The sequence below is a fragment of the Gymnoscopelus microlampas genome (assembly GCF_963454915.1).
Source record: "Gymnoscopelus microlampas genome assembly, chromosome: 10".
Lineage (NCBI taxonomy): Eukaryota > Metazoa > Chordata > Actinopteri > Myctophiformes > Myctophidae > Gymnoscopelus > Gymnoscopelus microlampas.
The window spans coordinates 11,796,433-11,811,948 of record NC_139947.1 but is presented as its reverse complement, the minus strand read 5'-3'; the positions used below and the strand labels follow the sequence as shown (position 1 = coordinate 11,811,948).

The 15,516-nt window shown below is 42.1% G+C and overlaps 1 protein-coding gene across 5 annotated transcripts in view; it reads right to left on the bottom strand.

Moving 5' to 3' along the window:
- The window catches only part of LOC311052799 (uncharacterized protein), a 42,586-nt gene that overhangs the window by 8,948 nt on the left and 18,122 nt on the right, over positions 1-15,516 (bottom strand). For all 5 annotated transcript variants that reach the window (XM_084068007.1, XM_084068005.1, XM_084068009.1 and 2 more), the window contains exons 8-16: positions 4,436-5,855; positions 3,831-3,990; positions 3,167-3,283; positions 2,944-3,051; positions 1,898-2,051; positions 1,130-1,781; positions 772-925; positions 556-645; positions 259-454 (exon numbers count right to left, since the gene is read on the bottom strand). In XM_084068007.1, coding sequence (XP_083924133.1) covers positions 259-454; positions 556-645; positions 772-925; positions 1,130-1,781; positions 1,898-2,051; positions 2,944-3,051; positions 3,167-3,283; positions 3,831-3,990; positions 4,436-5,855 — 3,051 coding nt within the window. The remainder of the gene's footprint in view (positions 1-258; positions 455-555; positions 646-771; positions 926-1,129; positions 1,782-1,897; positions 2,052-2,943; positions 3,052-3,166; positions 3,284-3,830; positions 3,991-4,435; positions 5,856-15,516) is intronic.

Genomic DNA, 15,516 nt, shown 5'->3' with positions numbered 1-15,516 from the left:
CTTTCTTTTTTCCACTCAACACCAAATCTTTTTGCCGAAAATAGACAATCTACAAGCTTACAACGTAATGTATTGTTAGCTTGTAGATCTGCTATTTCCGGCAAATGTTTGCCTATTTTCGCCAAATGCTTGCCCATTATGACATGCCCAGAATAGGGACGCCAGGGTTCATGTGGTTAAAATAAAATAAAGAAAAAAAACAAAAATATGAACATGAAAGCATGTAATTGGTGAATATAAGTGAAAGTAATTTCACACCTGGTCCTTCAAGAGGTTGCAATATGGATGGGATGGCCTGGTTTGCACTGAGAGGGACTAGGTAGATGTCCTTGATACCACGGCTATTACTGGCCACCACACCAAAACGTCCTCTGCTACTGAAGTAGGAAAATAAGGAGACGTAAGCCACCTCTTCTTCTTCTGTTGCCGGGTGGAAGCGGATCACACACAGTTCCTGTGGTGTGAAAAAAGGTGAAAGAAACATGCTTAGAATTGATATTTTGTTTCGTTTTGTTTGTTTTTTGCAAGAGACATGAAAACAAATATACTACTTGCCTTTGTAATAGAGGTTTTCAGTTTTGAAACATACTCCCACACGGTTTGAGGCAAAATTCGTCCACCAATCTGTATAGTATCAGGTAGGTCCTAAGTAAAAAAGAAAGAGAGAAAGACGAGGGGTGGGGGGCTTAATTCAGGTGTTCACCAAATTAATTCCTAATATAATAATGAATGATGTGTGAATGAGTAAATCACTCGTTTATCAATCATTACCGCTTTAAGGCATTCGGCTGGTCCTGAAACCAGATATCCCTTGGTGACAAATTTGGCTACACTGAGCATGCTTAGGAATCCTTTCCACAGTACATCCTGCTTGGCTAGAAACTGAGCAGTCTCTCCATCAGCTGGCAAATGGGCATTCATGGTCCTAAAATATAGATCACAACAGCACAATAACACTCATTATCATCTCATTATCAATCAATATGGTAATTGAAAAATATTTGTACATTACACAGATACGTGTAAAAAAAAGAAAAAGATAACTCAAAATGTAACACCATTACAAAGAGATAACATTGATCCTATTTATCCTACTATGGACTTTTAACCTAAATACTTGTTTTAATACCTTGAGGAAGCACCATAGAGTCGTGGGTCGGTTGAAGAGGATGGCTTTGTTAGGATAGATTTTTGTAGCATTGGGTGTGGTTGCAGTGAGGGAGGTGGAGGCAAGGGCAAGGAAGAACTAGTCTCTATGGCAGGGGCATAGGAGACTGGTTGGCTCTGGGCCTTTTTACTGGGACCAGTGTTGTAGGTGGACAGAGCAGAGGACCTGCTTGCCGCAGTACGGGGGTCACGCCTTGAAATGGATACTGTGGCGGTAGCTGGTATCACAACTGGTGTGTACGCTCTAACAGGCACCTTGGCTTTATGGGTGTCTGGAGTGGGTGAGGCCGGGGACTCCAAGACGGGAGATGCAGGGGACTCTAAATTCGGGGAGGCTGGTGAATCCTGCACTGGGGATGCGGGTGATTCCACAATGGACAAGGCAGGAGCATCAATGACGAGGCGGGAAGATGGTTCTATCAGGACAAATGGAGAATCCATCTCAGGCGAGTCAGGGGGAGCACGAAGAGGTGAGTCATCTCCGGCGGTGCCTCTCCTGGTCCATGAGTGGTCTGCGGGGCTGCTATAGTCAGAGTATCCACACTTTTCTCTTGATTCAGCCGCCTTGGACTTCTTCTTTACTGGTTCATCTTCCTCCTCGGTTGGCATCTGGCCTAATGGCAGAAAAAATAAATAGATTTAGCAAGTTTAACCAAAACAAAATAAGCAATGATTACAGTATGTGCGCTAGATATACTTTAAGTGTTCTCATTTAACCGGTTTCATTTACCTGTGCAGATCTTGCATTTTAGGTCAAAGAGGTGAGATTTGTGCTCCGATGTCGTGTCTTTTAGCATACAGCTCAGAATGTCTGGTACAGAGCTGCTCTGGCTTGGCTGAACCGACTTGGTCTTAAGAACTGAAGGTAGGCTTTTTTTCTGTTCCTGAGGAAGACAAACACATGTCTGAAATTATTTTTTGCACTTGAAGAAATTATATTGCATAACTAATCTATGCAAATGACAGTATCATGCATGTAGCTATAAGGCTTGGTGCACAGCTTTACTGGTGGAATTCACCAGTGTAATGTTCTCCACACCTTCCCTACCGTCATTTTTTCCAGACATTTTATTGAGATGTTTGCCGTAGTTAGTGACAAGTACAGCATGTACCTATTTCGGGGGCGAACATTTGGAAAAAATAACAGATCTACAAACTCAGTTAAATAAACGTGTGATCAATGACACGGTTACATTAAACAATATGCCTATAGTATGGAAGCAGCCATTTTCGCTCCGTTCAAATCCACCGAACGGCGCGAATCAGTCTGTATTCCAGGCATTTGGGTGCATGATATTAAAATAACCATCTACAATGCATTTCCTCCTCAGTTCTGTGAAAAACGAGAGCAGGTTGTGGAAATAAGTGTGCATACAGTATGTACTGTAATACATTGATTAACATCGGAGCGGTGTGCTTAAAGGAATAGTTCACCCAAAAAATAAACTCAAATGCAGGTCAATTGAGTGTCCTACCGGAGACTCCGCCGGTCATCAAATTATTGGCTAAGGAATGCGACAAAAACAAAAAAATCTCCATGAATTAAAGGCTTCATGGGGTGTGTAATTGATAGAAAATATGTCATTATTGGGGTGAACTACTCCTTTAAGGTTGTGAGAGCGCCACGTGTTACAGCCGCAATGGCAAACCCGGTTAGTTGTTCTGAGAACAATTTTAACCAGGTGTGAAAATATTACCACAACGACAGAAATGCTATGATGTCCAGATAATGAGTGCAACTATGTGTTCAACTCAGGTGAGGGGGCTACAACTCACAGTGTTTCTATCAGACCTGGAGGGATTCAAATTCAAACTGGGCAAATCAACCTTCACTGCATCAGGCTTCTGCAGTGAACATGGATCCTTGGCAGCTGAGTCCTTAACCTACACATGACACACGTTCAGAAAAGATGAGAAAAGAACACCGACTGAGAATGTACAACAGCGTTAACTATTATATCTGCTTTCGTATTCGCTGTGCTTCATCCAACTACTATACCTCGGTAGTTTCCTTCTTGCTTGGTTCAGGTGCTTTAGTGGCCTGCATATCCTTCTGACTCATCCTGGCCAGCCTGAAGGGACTGATCTCTCCACTCATGACCTTATACAATAAGCCCTGGAGAGGAGCCACAATGTCAACCCATTTCATCAGATTGTCAACAACACATTGTTTAAAATGTATACAGCAACGTATTGTAAGTGATATGTTTTGGTTGAAACAAAGTGTTTTGTTAAAAGGTTAAAGCTCTATATTCTGATAGTAATGATTGTTTGTTCAGTAACAGGTCTCCCCGTCTCTCCAGCTCTTTAGTAAACAGATGATTCCTTTCCAGGTGATAGAACCCATTTATCAGCTTAAATTTGAGTGTTCCAGCTCATTTTTTTGTTTCATCACTTCCAATTTCACTCATCTTAGATCCTATACAAGTTCTCTCTCCTCATTGGATGAAATTGGTATCCCAACCTGAAAATGTATTTTATGTTTACTAAGCAGCTGGACTGAGAGACCCCTGTTAATGAACAAACACTTGATAACAATGATTAGAGCTATCTAACACTCTTTTTTTGGGGGGGAGGGGGTCCCTGATCCATACTTGAATACTAAAAGTAAGGATGGACATTAGAGAAAAGCACGACAGGCTTTTTGTCAAGTGTGAACGAACCTTGTTTCTGGGGTCTTTCAGGTTGAACATTATAGTTCTGTACTTGTTCATGTATTTGCTGTCTGTGTTGCGAAATATGTCGAACATCTCCATCTCAATGTTTGTGACAACCTTTCCAACTTCACTCTCAGACATCTCCAAATCATCACAGTCACACACCCTTGACAAATAAAAATACAATTAGTCAGCTATTACTGTTCTGTTTGAAATTCATTTAAGTTAAACATAATATTTAAATTTAAGCCCTATATACTTCCTTGTCACAAATAATGACAAATAGCAGAAATTGCAGATACTCTACACAGAATGTCCACGATGGCACAGAGTGACACACACCCACAATATGAATACCTTCAGCAGCTTTTCCCTGTGAAAATGGTTACTGCTCACACATAACATGGAAAGTCTGTTTGCATAATTGTGTTAAATAGTGTAAATATCTGTCTCTCAGTTCAGTGCGCTCGCATTTGCACAATAAAATAATAATAATTTACTTTCCAAGTCAAATGTCAATGTCAATGTCTTCAATATGTAAAAATAGAACAAATATTTGCTTGGTTAAACCTCTCACATCAGAGAGTTAGTAAATGCAACCCAGTTCTCACCTTTTGAACAGGATGCTGGTGAGGGAGCGCTGGATGCTCTGTCTGACCTGAGTGTTAGGCTGAGAGGGTCTGGAGGACGGGGCGATGGGTGCGGGCGCCACCGGTAGATTCCTGGTTTCAGTCAGAGAAGGCGGGGCCGCAGAGGGCGGCAGGCCTGATGATGAGGCTTGCACATGGCCAGTCGGAGGCTGAGAAACAGACTGCTTCTTGGGTATTATGAATGCAGTCTTGGTGACCATAAGGGCACCTGTTCCATGATGTTTGGAAGCCGATGCACGTTGGACCCCAGGGCCAGGAGGCCCTGTTTCATGGTGTTTGGACGCTGATGCATGTTGGGCCCCTGGGGCAGGAGGCCCTGTTTCATGGGGTTTGGACGCTGGGGCACGTTGGACCCCTGGGGCAGGAGGCCCTGTTTCATGGTGTTTGGACGCTGGTGCACGTTGGACCCCTGGGGCAGGAGGCCCTATTTCATGTTGTTTGGAGGCTGATGCGCGTTGGGCCCTTGGGTCAGGAGGCCCTGTTTCATGATGTTTGGAATCTAATGCAGGTGGGGACCCTGGGGCAGGAGGCCCTGTTAAATGATGTTTGGAATATGATGCACGAGGGGCCCCGGTTCTATAAGGCCCCAGTTCATGACGTTTGGAAGCTGACGCACGTGGGTCCTCTGGGGCAGGAAGTTGACCAGACTCTGGGGGTGTGAGTGGTACAGAGGAGGCTGCATCCACGGACTGCTTCTTTGAGACACCACCGTTGTTCAATGACGTCTTTGTTGTCCCCTGAGCGCCGTCCTGTGATGGGGGCGGCTCAGCAACACGCTCTGAAGAGGATGAAGCGTCCGAGGCCAGTTTCTCCGGAGGATGTTTTGGCAGAGTCACAGGCAGCTTCTCTGGAGGTCGGTTTAGAGGAGTCATGGGCAGCTTCTCTACAGGTCGGTTTAGAGGAGTCACGGGCAGCTTCTCTGGAGGTCGGTTTAGAGGAGTCACGGGCAGCTTCTCTGGAGGTCGGTTTAGAGGAGTCACGGGCAGCTTCTCTACAGGTCGGTTTAGAGGAGTCACGGGCAGCTTCTCTACAGGTCGGTTTAAAGGAGTCACGGGCAGCTTCTCTACAGGTCGGTTTAGAGGAGTCACAGGCAGCTTCTCTGGAGGTTGTGTGGGAGGAGTCACAGGCAGCTTATCTGGGGGTTGTGTGGGAGGAGTCACATCAGGCAGCTTTACTAGAGGTTGGCTTAGAGGAGTCACGGGTAGCTTCTCTGGAGGTTGTGTGGGAGGAGTCACAGATAGCTTCTCTGGAGGTTGTGTGGGAGGAGTCACAGGCAGATTTTCAAGAGATTGGTTTAGAGGAGTCACAGGCAGCTTCTCTGGAGGTTGGTTTAGAGGAGTCACAGGCAGCTCAGGCTCCTTCTGGTCACTGTCCTGAACGGCTGTTGGAAAACATAACAGCAAGGTATTTTGTCAGGATGGAGAAGATAGAGTATCAACTAGCTCTGAAGGTAACCCACCCACCCATTGCTATAGCGTGTTTGTTCAGTAACAAGGGTCACTGCATCTCTCCAACTCTTTAGCAAATCAGGAGAGAACCCCACAAAGACCATTTATCAGCTTAAATTGTGTTTTTCTGCTCTTGCTTTGCTTGTTTCATCACATCCAACTTCACTTATTTATGCCGTATGAGTTCTCTCTCCCCTAAAAAAAAATATGACTTTTATTTTATTAATATATCACACCCAACACATTGGGTGCCAAAACCGTATATATACTTCTTTTCAATTACAACCATGGAGTGCCAAAACCGTATATATACTGTTTTTAAATTTAGACTCCCATCCACTTCCTGGTTAACTTATGACTTCAAAAGCCTGTATCTCGGCTCCTGTGTACTTTTTTTTTTACAATGTATTTTTGACTATTTTCAACTGGCTGCAACTATGGAACGGATTTCCGAATGTTTTTAATTTCTTTCCCCCGATTGTACGAGACCTCTATATAATGAATGGACGCTTTTTTTTACATGGATTTGCTCGGCGTGGATTCTAGAGCTTTAAATGGGGAGAATGCTGGCACCCAACGTAAGTTGTTATGAAAAAATGCTGGCACCCCAGGTGTTAAATCAAAACATAAATACATCTGAGGTAATATATAGCAGATGAATGACGCATATTCAAAATATGACACATAAAAGCAGCCTCGGGAATAATAGTTTACCAAAGCCGAACCATGTGGAGCCTATCACCTGTTTCCTTTAGCGTGAGGCAGTTTGATGTGCAAGTACACCGCCGAGCTCCAAGTCAGTCTCAGGGTGGACAGTATAACCACAAAGCCAATGAATAAGCAATTATACTACAGTATTAGCCTGGCATGGTCAGACTAATATCACTGCATAGCTATCATTTATTCGTGTATAGAGTTGAACTGAATAATGTATCTTTTCTCTGAACCAAACAGGTTATAACGGCTCTTATAAATGGCCATGCATCACTGCCTGTATCAGGAGGAGTGGTAAAGACCAGTGGTTCTCAACCTGTGGGTTGGGTCCCCACATGATCTTTTTTTTTTGTGGGGGGGGGGAGGCAGACGACAGAGAAGTAAGTGACAATCTAATAATAAAAAATAACTACACTATAAACTATAAAAGTCAAATAATATAAGAGGCAAAGAAAAATGAAATAGCCGATCTACAAATCGAGGCATTGTGAGCTTGTAGATCTGCTATGTTCACAATATTTATCGGTGGAACGAGTCAGACAAAATGGAATGCCTCAACTCCTACATTCCAAGTGCTTGTCAGAGTGGGGGGTCCCAGTTCAAATATGATTATTTTAGGGGGGTCCCCAATTCAAATATTTTGGGGGGGTCACGGCCTGAAAAGGTTGAGAACCACTGCACTGCGGACGACACCATGAAAGTATATTTTACTTTACTGGAGTATTTCCAATTTTCAGTACTTTTACTTACATTAACCAGCCCTATATACATTTCGGCCATTTGAAAATAGCCGATCTACAAGCTCACAATGCGTTGCGACGCATTGTGAGCTTATAGATCAGCTATTTTCAAAGGATTTTTATACATTTTATACATTTGAAAACTTCTGAAATGGGACATTCTGCATAATGAGTACTTTCTACTTTTGGTACTTTAAGTACATTTTGACGCCAATACTTTTGTACTTTTACTCAAATACATTTTGAATTCCTGACTTTTACTTGTAACAGAGTATTTCTACATTACAGTATTGATACTTTTACTTAGGTAAAATGTTTAGTACTTTTTCCACCACTGGCCACCAGTACAGCTGTATCAAAGACCTGTACTTGCCTTATGTGCATTGAAGGAACCGGCAAGAAAGCATTTCACTGAACTGTTTGGGCTATTTGAACAAGTCAAAGACTGCAACATGGAGTGTAAAACACAAGTTAAAGGGGAATACCACTCATTTTCAACATTAAACTATGAACTATTGAGATTGAGATCATGTGATCAGTGACATACACAAGGTGTACTTTTTGCTCCGCCCCCTCAGCCAAAAGTACACCTTGCGTATGTCACCGATCACATGACCTCAATCAATTATCCAGTTCTAGGCAACATAGAAGTGGGGGACTTTTTTCTTATTTCCACACAACAGCTCTAAGGTGTATTAAAGACATAGTTCAATGTTGAAAATGAGTGGTATTCCCCTTTAAGGTGTGTGACGACAACAAGAAAAGGTTTAATAACAGTGTAGCTTCATGTGGGTCTCGGACTTTAGGTGACTAGTTTATAATGTCTGTCTATGATGAATAACTCCATATTTGGGCAAGGTTTCAGCTCGCTTACCCTGCCACTGACTTCCATTATAAAATTAAATTTAAAATATTTCAAAAAAGATAAAACATGAAAAATTCAAAAGTTCAAAACAGAACTTTAAAAAGTAAAATTTGTTTTAGGGAAAATGTTCATACAACATGTGAGCCTTAAACCAAATGTTTGGTCGCACTTAAGTGTTTCTCGCCTTGTCATTAACCATATTCTGGTGTCCCTATTCTGGGATGAACATTTGGCAAAAATTGCAGATCTACAAGGTCACAATGCATCATAACATGACACATTGTCTTTCTATCTGGAGGTTGTCATCAGATGAGCCCTCCATCTCGATCCTCCAATCTCCATACATATGGCCAGCTCATTTGTGCTTTCTTGCAGCTTTCTTTGATTTTATTTAAGCTCACAATTACAATTGTGAGCATGTAGATCTGCTCATTTCTTGTGAAGAGATTTGGTGTAGAGGGAAAAAGGAGGGGCGTCCAAGTATAGAGCTCTGGGGGACTCAACATGTATTGGGTTGTGGTGGAGGGTGATCTCTCTTATGTGAGGAAATGAGGTGAGATGATGCAGAAATGAATTGAGCCAAAATAACCATATTTCTGGTTTAATACACCAGGAAAATGTGTATTCACTAGCGGCTAAATAGCCGGTTGCAGTGGATGAAAAAGGTGCTATCCTCATGATTTAAGTATAGACAATTAGGCAATGAGGAGAGGTAGCCACCATAGTCCACAATTTGGAGGTCATTCCATTATATCAAATGTAAGTCTACTTAACTTCTCCCATACTTGAGGGCTGTGTGTCATTGTACAGTGAGTCTGTCTGTCTGTCTGTCTGTCTGTCTGTCTGTCTGTCTGTCTGTCTGTCTGTCTGTCTGTCTGTCTGTCTGTCTGTCTGTCTGTCTGTCTGTCTGTCTGTCTGTCTGTCTGTCTGCCTGCCTGCCTGCCTGCGTGCGTGCGTGCGTGCGTGCGTGCGTGCGTGCGTGCGCGCGTGCGTGCGTGCGTGCGTGTGTGTGTGCGTGTGCGTGGCTGCGTGCGTTGGAGGGGAGATTAATTGATTGGAAATGGTTGATCCTGGACCTGGGACTCAACTTTTCACAGCAATTCACACAAAGAATGCACATAACTTAAGAACAGAGAACATGACAGCATAATACTTTGAAAAACAGTTAGGTAGGACTGATAAACAGGTCACACCATTTCATTGTCAACCTCCAGAAGCCACTGAGTAATCTATGTGTCGACTAAAGCATGAAGTTATACTGGCCAAAATAAGCACCAAAACACCTTATTTACAGTGTGTCTTGTCTATAAGATGTGCACTCTGCCATTCTAGGCAAAACTATGTTTGTGCATGTTTTAGTTTAATATACATGCCTCCTAACAACCAAGTCGGTCTTAAAGAGATGTAATTTTATATTTAATAAATAATCAATTTTCCAAAGTATTTGATTATCTACAGAATATGCCAGCAATAGCCCCACTACATGTAGTCCCCATCTTACTATGGACCTAGCCTAGAAAGCAGTCTGTTGTACTGTGTAGACTGTAGAGCACTGCAAGGTAAGATGCACAGCAATAGATATACAAAAACGCTATTTATATATAAGCTCCAACAGACTTAAACAAAACTAGCTCCTCGGTCCCCCAGGGCTCTATACTCGGTCCGCTCCTTTTTCCTCTCTGCACCGAAAAAATGTAAAAGTACATATATTGCATTGCGAAAGCTTACAACGCATCGCAATGCAACATGTTGTGAGCTTGTAGATATATATATTTTTTACAAAATGTTTAATGTTCACTCCAGAATACGGAATTCTTGAGCATTCTTGAGGTTGATTGTGTTGCTGATAATGAACAGCCTGTTGCACTGGCTGAAAACAGAGGGCACCATTTAGGGCACAAAGTATGAAGATCCAGAACATGGCTAAGATGGGACACTTCGGAGAAATGTGTAGGCACAGCACTTTGTGTATTTATTTTAAAGTTGTAAATGTGTTGTGTACTAATACAATGTGGTTTCTGAGCTTTTGATGAGCAGGTCAGAAGGATCAGCCAATGCAGTGTCTGAACTACTGCACAGGCCATTTCCAGCAATGTCAGCTGTCCAATGAAAAGGTATACCTAAAGACAATTCAGTGAGATTGCACACTGACGGACAGGGGTAGCAAGAGATTCAAGCCACAAGGCTGTTTCATTAACCTGCTGTTGTTAAGACTGATAGTGAAGCTAAGGAAGTGAGTGGAGTGGATTAAGTGCAAAACACACATCTGGTGAACGGCGCAGGACAAAACAGTTGCCTCCATAATTGTCTATGTACTGTGCATGCGACCATTCACACCATTTCCAGGCTTCACCACCAGTGTGATTTTTTTTTATGCATCCAGGGAACCCCGGAATAGCAACTCTTCTTCTGCTCCCGTAGCAGATTCTTCCCAACCTGAAGACTAGCTGTCGAGGCACAATAGACGAGGAGAGACTGATCATTGAAATAGAGAACTATCTAGAGTTGTATGGCACACAATCCTGTCATTATAAAAAACCTTCCCCAAAACAAGAATGCCTGGTGAACCATAGTTCTGGAGATTGGCAATTCAGGTAATGAATCAAGATGCGGCATCGTGATTCTGCCTGGAAAATACTCAGGACCCAACAAATGTCCAGCACTGTGTGTTTTCTCAATGGTGTTCTGCCTGCAGCATGCCGTGCAGTGCGCCCTGTTGGTGCTATGGGCGCCACTTCACGCGTGTCACTGACACACTGCTGCTCTGAAAGTGTGCTTTGCACTCAGTCAGTGTAGTCTTACTAATACCTTACTTACTTGAAGTCCTTACTAATAACAACAAAGTGAATCATATCACTCCCGTTCTTAGATCGCTACACTGGCTCCCTGTCAGGTAAAGAAATTATTTCAAACTAGTGCCGTTGGTTTATAAAACATTGAATGGTTTAGGGCCACAATACATTTCTGAACTTGTGCTATATCATCAACAATCGGGACAGGTCACAATGTGGTGTTCAGTGACAAAGCCGCTCTATACAGGCTGACTGCTTGTGGGCATTTTCTTGTTTGGTGACAGCCTACCTTTCCTTTGGCCAAACAGAAATGGTGATCTTTATAAAACATTGTAATTAACTTGAATACATGCACTGATTATCAACTTTCAAACTCTTCATGAGTTTTACTTGGATTTTCACTTCACCAGGCATTTCTTCCTTGTTGTGCAGACTGTGTATGCCACGGGTCTGCAAGTAAGTTTGGCCTCAGGCCAATTTCTTTCTAAGCCATTAGATGGTGGGCCAGAACATAACCAATGGCTAATTTAATAAATGGAACTTGCGACAGACCAATTTATGTACCATAATAATTGACATAAAAGTTTGTTAAGATGTGTGTGGTATAACTGCATACTGGCAGAACTGTGTGTGAATTCCAATGTTACAGGTGCAGAAATGCTTGTGTAATCATTTTGTGCTGAATGTGGCACTTGGAGGGCATTTAGTTCATTAAAACTTAATGTACATTTTTTATCTGGACACATACTCCTCTTTGAACAGAGATTATTATATAAAACAAGAAATCCATAGAACAGGAGCTCAGGAGTCTCCTCTGGGATATAAACATCTTAGATCTTAGAAACAGTGTATTGCCAAGCCTTAAGGCAACTGCCTGTCATTCACTCTCGTCATGAATTAAAAAAAAACATTCTGTTGTCTCTTACCTATCATTGCAGTATGCTGTGTTCATTTATGGCCAGAAGCGGTTCTGTTTTGTGATGTCATACACATATTGTAGCGGACACATGAACTGTAGGTCCACTTTTGAGGGACAGACATACATACATGTGTACATACATAGAGACCAAACTAGCCGGAGTGGTAAAAAAAAAGAAAGAAGCATGACAATTGTTTTCTGTGTGTGTGTGTGTGTGTGTGTGTGCGTGAGTGTGCAGAGAAAGACCACAGGAAAGCTGAGAACACAGGTCGGACAGGCCAGACCTCAGTGACCCGTATAACCAAACTGGAGTGAAAGAAACAGAACTTCCAGTCTAAGCCAGTAGCTTCTCCTGACACATTGGTTACAGACCCCAGTGTGACTCTTGAAGCCACTCTATAAGTAACAGCAAGACACATTACAAACACGACAACACACAACATCACAACACTGGACAGGACTGAAACTGCAGGGGAGATTAGCTTTGTTCCGTGTCACATGGCTTTACTGTCAAAGTCATCACAATACACAATGCATCGTAGAAAAGCTATTGTGGAGTTAAATTCGTGGTCTTCCAATTCATCCCACACAGCACACTGAGCATGCTGCTTTTTTGTGTCAAGCTCTCGAATGGCTGTGAACATAATTACTTTATGTGTGGACAAACGACAACACAGACTCACAGCACTGAGGGTTCAAGGAAGCTATACCCAGCCTTTATTTGTCTGAATGAGAAGAGTGATAAAAGGATTGAGAGGGTACCCTGCTATCTGATCACTAATCACTGCAATCAACTCAAGGGCTGATACACCAGAAGCTGACCAATCAGTGTGAGCTTAAGTGCCACCATGCACTGAACTGTCAACATAAGTGACCTCACTGTGGAAGGGACTTAGAATGTCAACTATGGTCACCACAGTTGCTGTGTTTGTCTTTGTGACTAAATAAGGACATGGGTTATGAGCTATGGATGTGTGCCTGGTAACCAATGATAATATTATTTTATCACACACAAGTGTTTAAATCCTAAGTAGTGTTTTTTAATGGAAAATGAAGCAATGAATAATCTCTAATTTTCAAGCATACTGGTCACCCACTAAAGGGGAACTTTGAACTGATGCCAAAATTCAAAGGCAAGAGAGCAGGGGAATCCTTGACTTCCAATATCACTGGTGTCTCCAGTGTTCTATCTGTGGCCCCCTCTTCCTTTCCCTCCACACCAAATTCAGTATTTATATATTTGATATTCATTTTATCAGACACGCCCCCTTCCTATATAAACCCATTGTAACATCAAACTCTATTTTAACCATGTTAGACTAATTTAAAACACACGTCACTGGTTCTGGTGACTGATATTGTCCTTCTGATGGGTGAGCGGGCGTGTTTTTTCAATTGCCCTTTTAATTTATTCAATAATTGTTTTGGGGGAATATTATATATTATTTTTCATAATCATAATAAAAGAAAAAGGTAATTGAAAAAACACAGACCCCTCAGCTCACACATTAGAGTGACAATATCAGTCACCAGAACCAGGGACGTGTGTTTTCAATGAATTTAACATGGTTCAAATTGAGTTTTGAAGTTGAACAATGGGTTTAAATAGGAGAGTTTGAAGTTACAATGGGTTTAATTAGGAATGGGGTGGGTGTGTCTGATAAAATGAATATAAACTAGAAAATGTGCTCCTTGGAGCACAGGTCTCCGCCAGTACTGTTCCTGATTAATCCTGTCTTACCTATTTATATTACATATTGTCACGTGTCACTTGACCAATGTTAGCTTGGCTGATGGAAGCTCACTTCAAAAAATATAAATGATTTTTTGAAGTGACACACCTATTTATAGGTTTTTATTTCGACATGCGTCTCGCTAGCCAATCAAAGCATTGGTGACAACATATTGTCACGTGTCGCGTGAAGCTTGACCAATGTTAGCTTGGCTGAGACGGACGGACACACGGAAGGACAAGAACGAAAACATACTCTCCACCTCTGGCGGAGACAAATATATAAATACTAAATCAAGCAACTTAAAAACTGTCTGGGGTGCACACAAAAGCCATGTTTGACATGACATGTTTGTAAGTGAAATATCCCTGAACAGACTACAATTGTGGCCTGACTACAGGCTGACAATGGGATTATTGTTTGTATAGAAATGGAATGCATCCAAGTCAATGTGAGCTGGGTGGACAAGTGTATAAACAATACTTTTGTAAGAATGTGACTTTTGGGTCATCGTGAGAAGTGGTTGAAAGGCTGTCAATAATTGACGGTCTTGCGATAACGACCCATAGTTACTGCAGTCTGAAACTTACTCTGTGGTCTTTAGATACCTCAATAAAATGATATAGCATGCACCAAGACAGCAGGAATCAATGTGTGAGATGTCTTACTTTATTTTCCTGAAGGTCGCAATCATTCAGAAATAGCGTTAAATCACAAGCTTGTCCAGCTGGCTCTCATTGACTTCAATGCATTTACATTGAAAGTTCGCCTGCAGTTTGCCTCCCAGGTGCGACAATTAAACCTGCCAGCTGGAATTGATAGACCAAGAAAGTGCTGTACTGAAGGTTTCCTTTCCTACTTTGCACGGCCTTGTGCTGCAGCACGCTGTCTGTGTATGTCACTGTCTGTAATGACTGTATCATCGTCAAATCATATGGACATTACAGTATATGTCATACAGTATATTACATGATCTCTAAGTCAGTATCTCACATAATGGTGCAATTATGAGGTCAAAGAACAAGGTCGGCAATGAGCCACATTGCTCGGCTATGCACACACCATCACTTTGCTCGTGTACTTGTCAGAGTCAAATAAAAGCCAGGACAGGCGGGTGACTTCTTATGTGCATTCAGCATGGCAGAGAACAGACACTTCTAGAACCTTTCTTAAGTACTCTGATGACACTGTCATCCTGTAGCAGTATGACTGAATTCAGGATGGAGTTGATACTGTTGCTTCCTGGTACACTGACAATGACCAAGATTTGAATGCATCTATAACAAAAGAAATGGACCCACCCTCCCCCCAGCCCCACATCACTTCTGACAGTACAGTAGATGGCCAGACCACTGAGATGAGGAATGTATGTTTCTGGGCACTATAATATTGATATAGGTTCACTTTTAAGAGCAATGCCGAGTGGTGAAATGTCAACAGTCTCTTGAGGTGCCTGCAAGTGCACAAGTCTGAGCTACAGGCTTTTTAAAGTCAAGTTAAGCCTTGTTTAAGCGTAAAGCCGAAACACGTTAGCGTTCTCTCAATAAAAATGAGAAATTACATCTGAGCCAGTCTTGTATTATTTATTTTGGAGTGACGCTTTTTCCACTTCGGTGGTTTTTGATTTAAGGATCTTTGGATCTTTGTCACTGAGTGAGGAACGAACAGGATTGTGTTAGTGGAGGAAATCATAGGCCAAGTACATCAGTCCATTCTCACAGCTGACAGAGACTCAGGTCAGAAGGAAGCAAGAACAAATAGCTATGGATCCTACAAAAATACTCAACTCATTATATCAATTCTGGACAAATGTTCTTGTCCATGTCCTAAG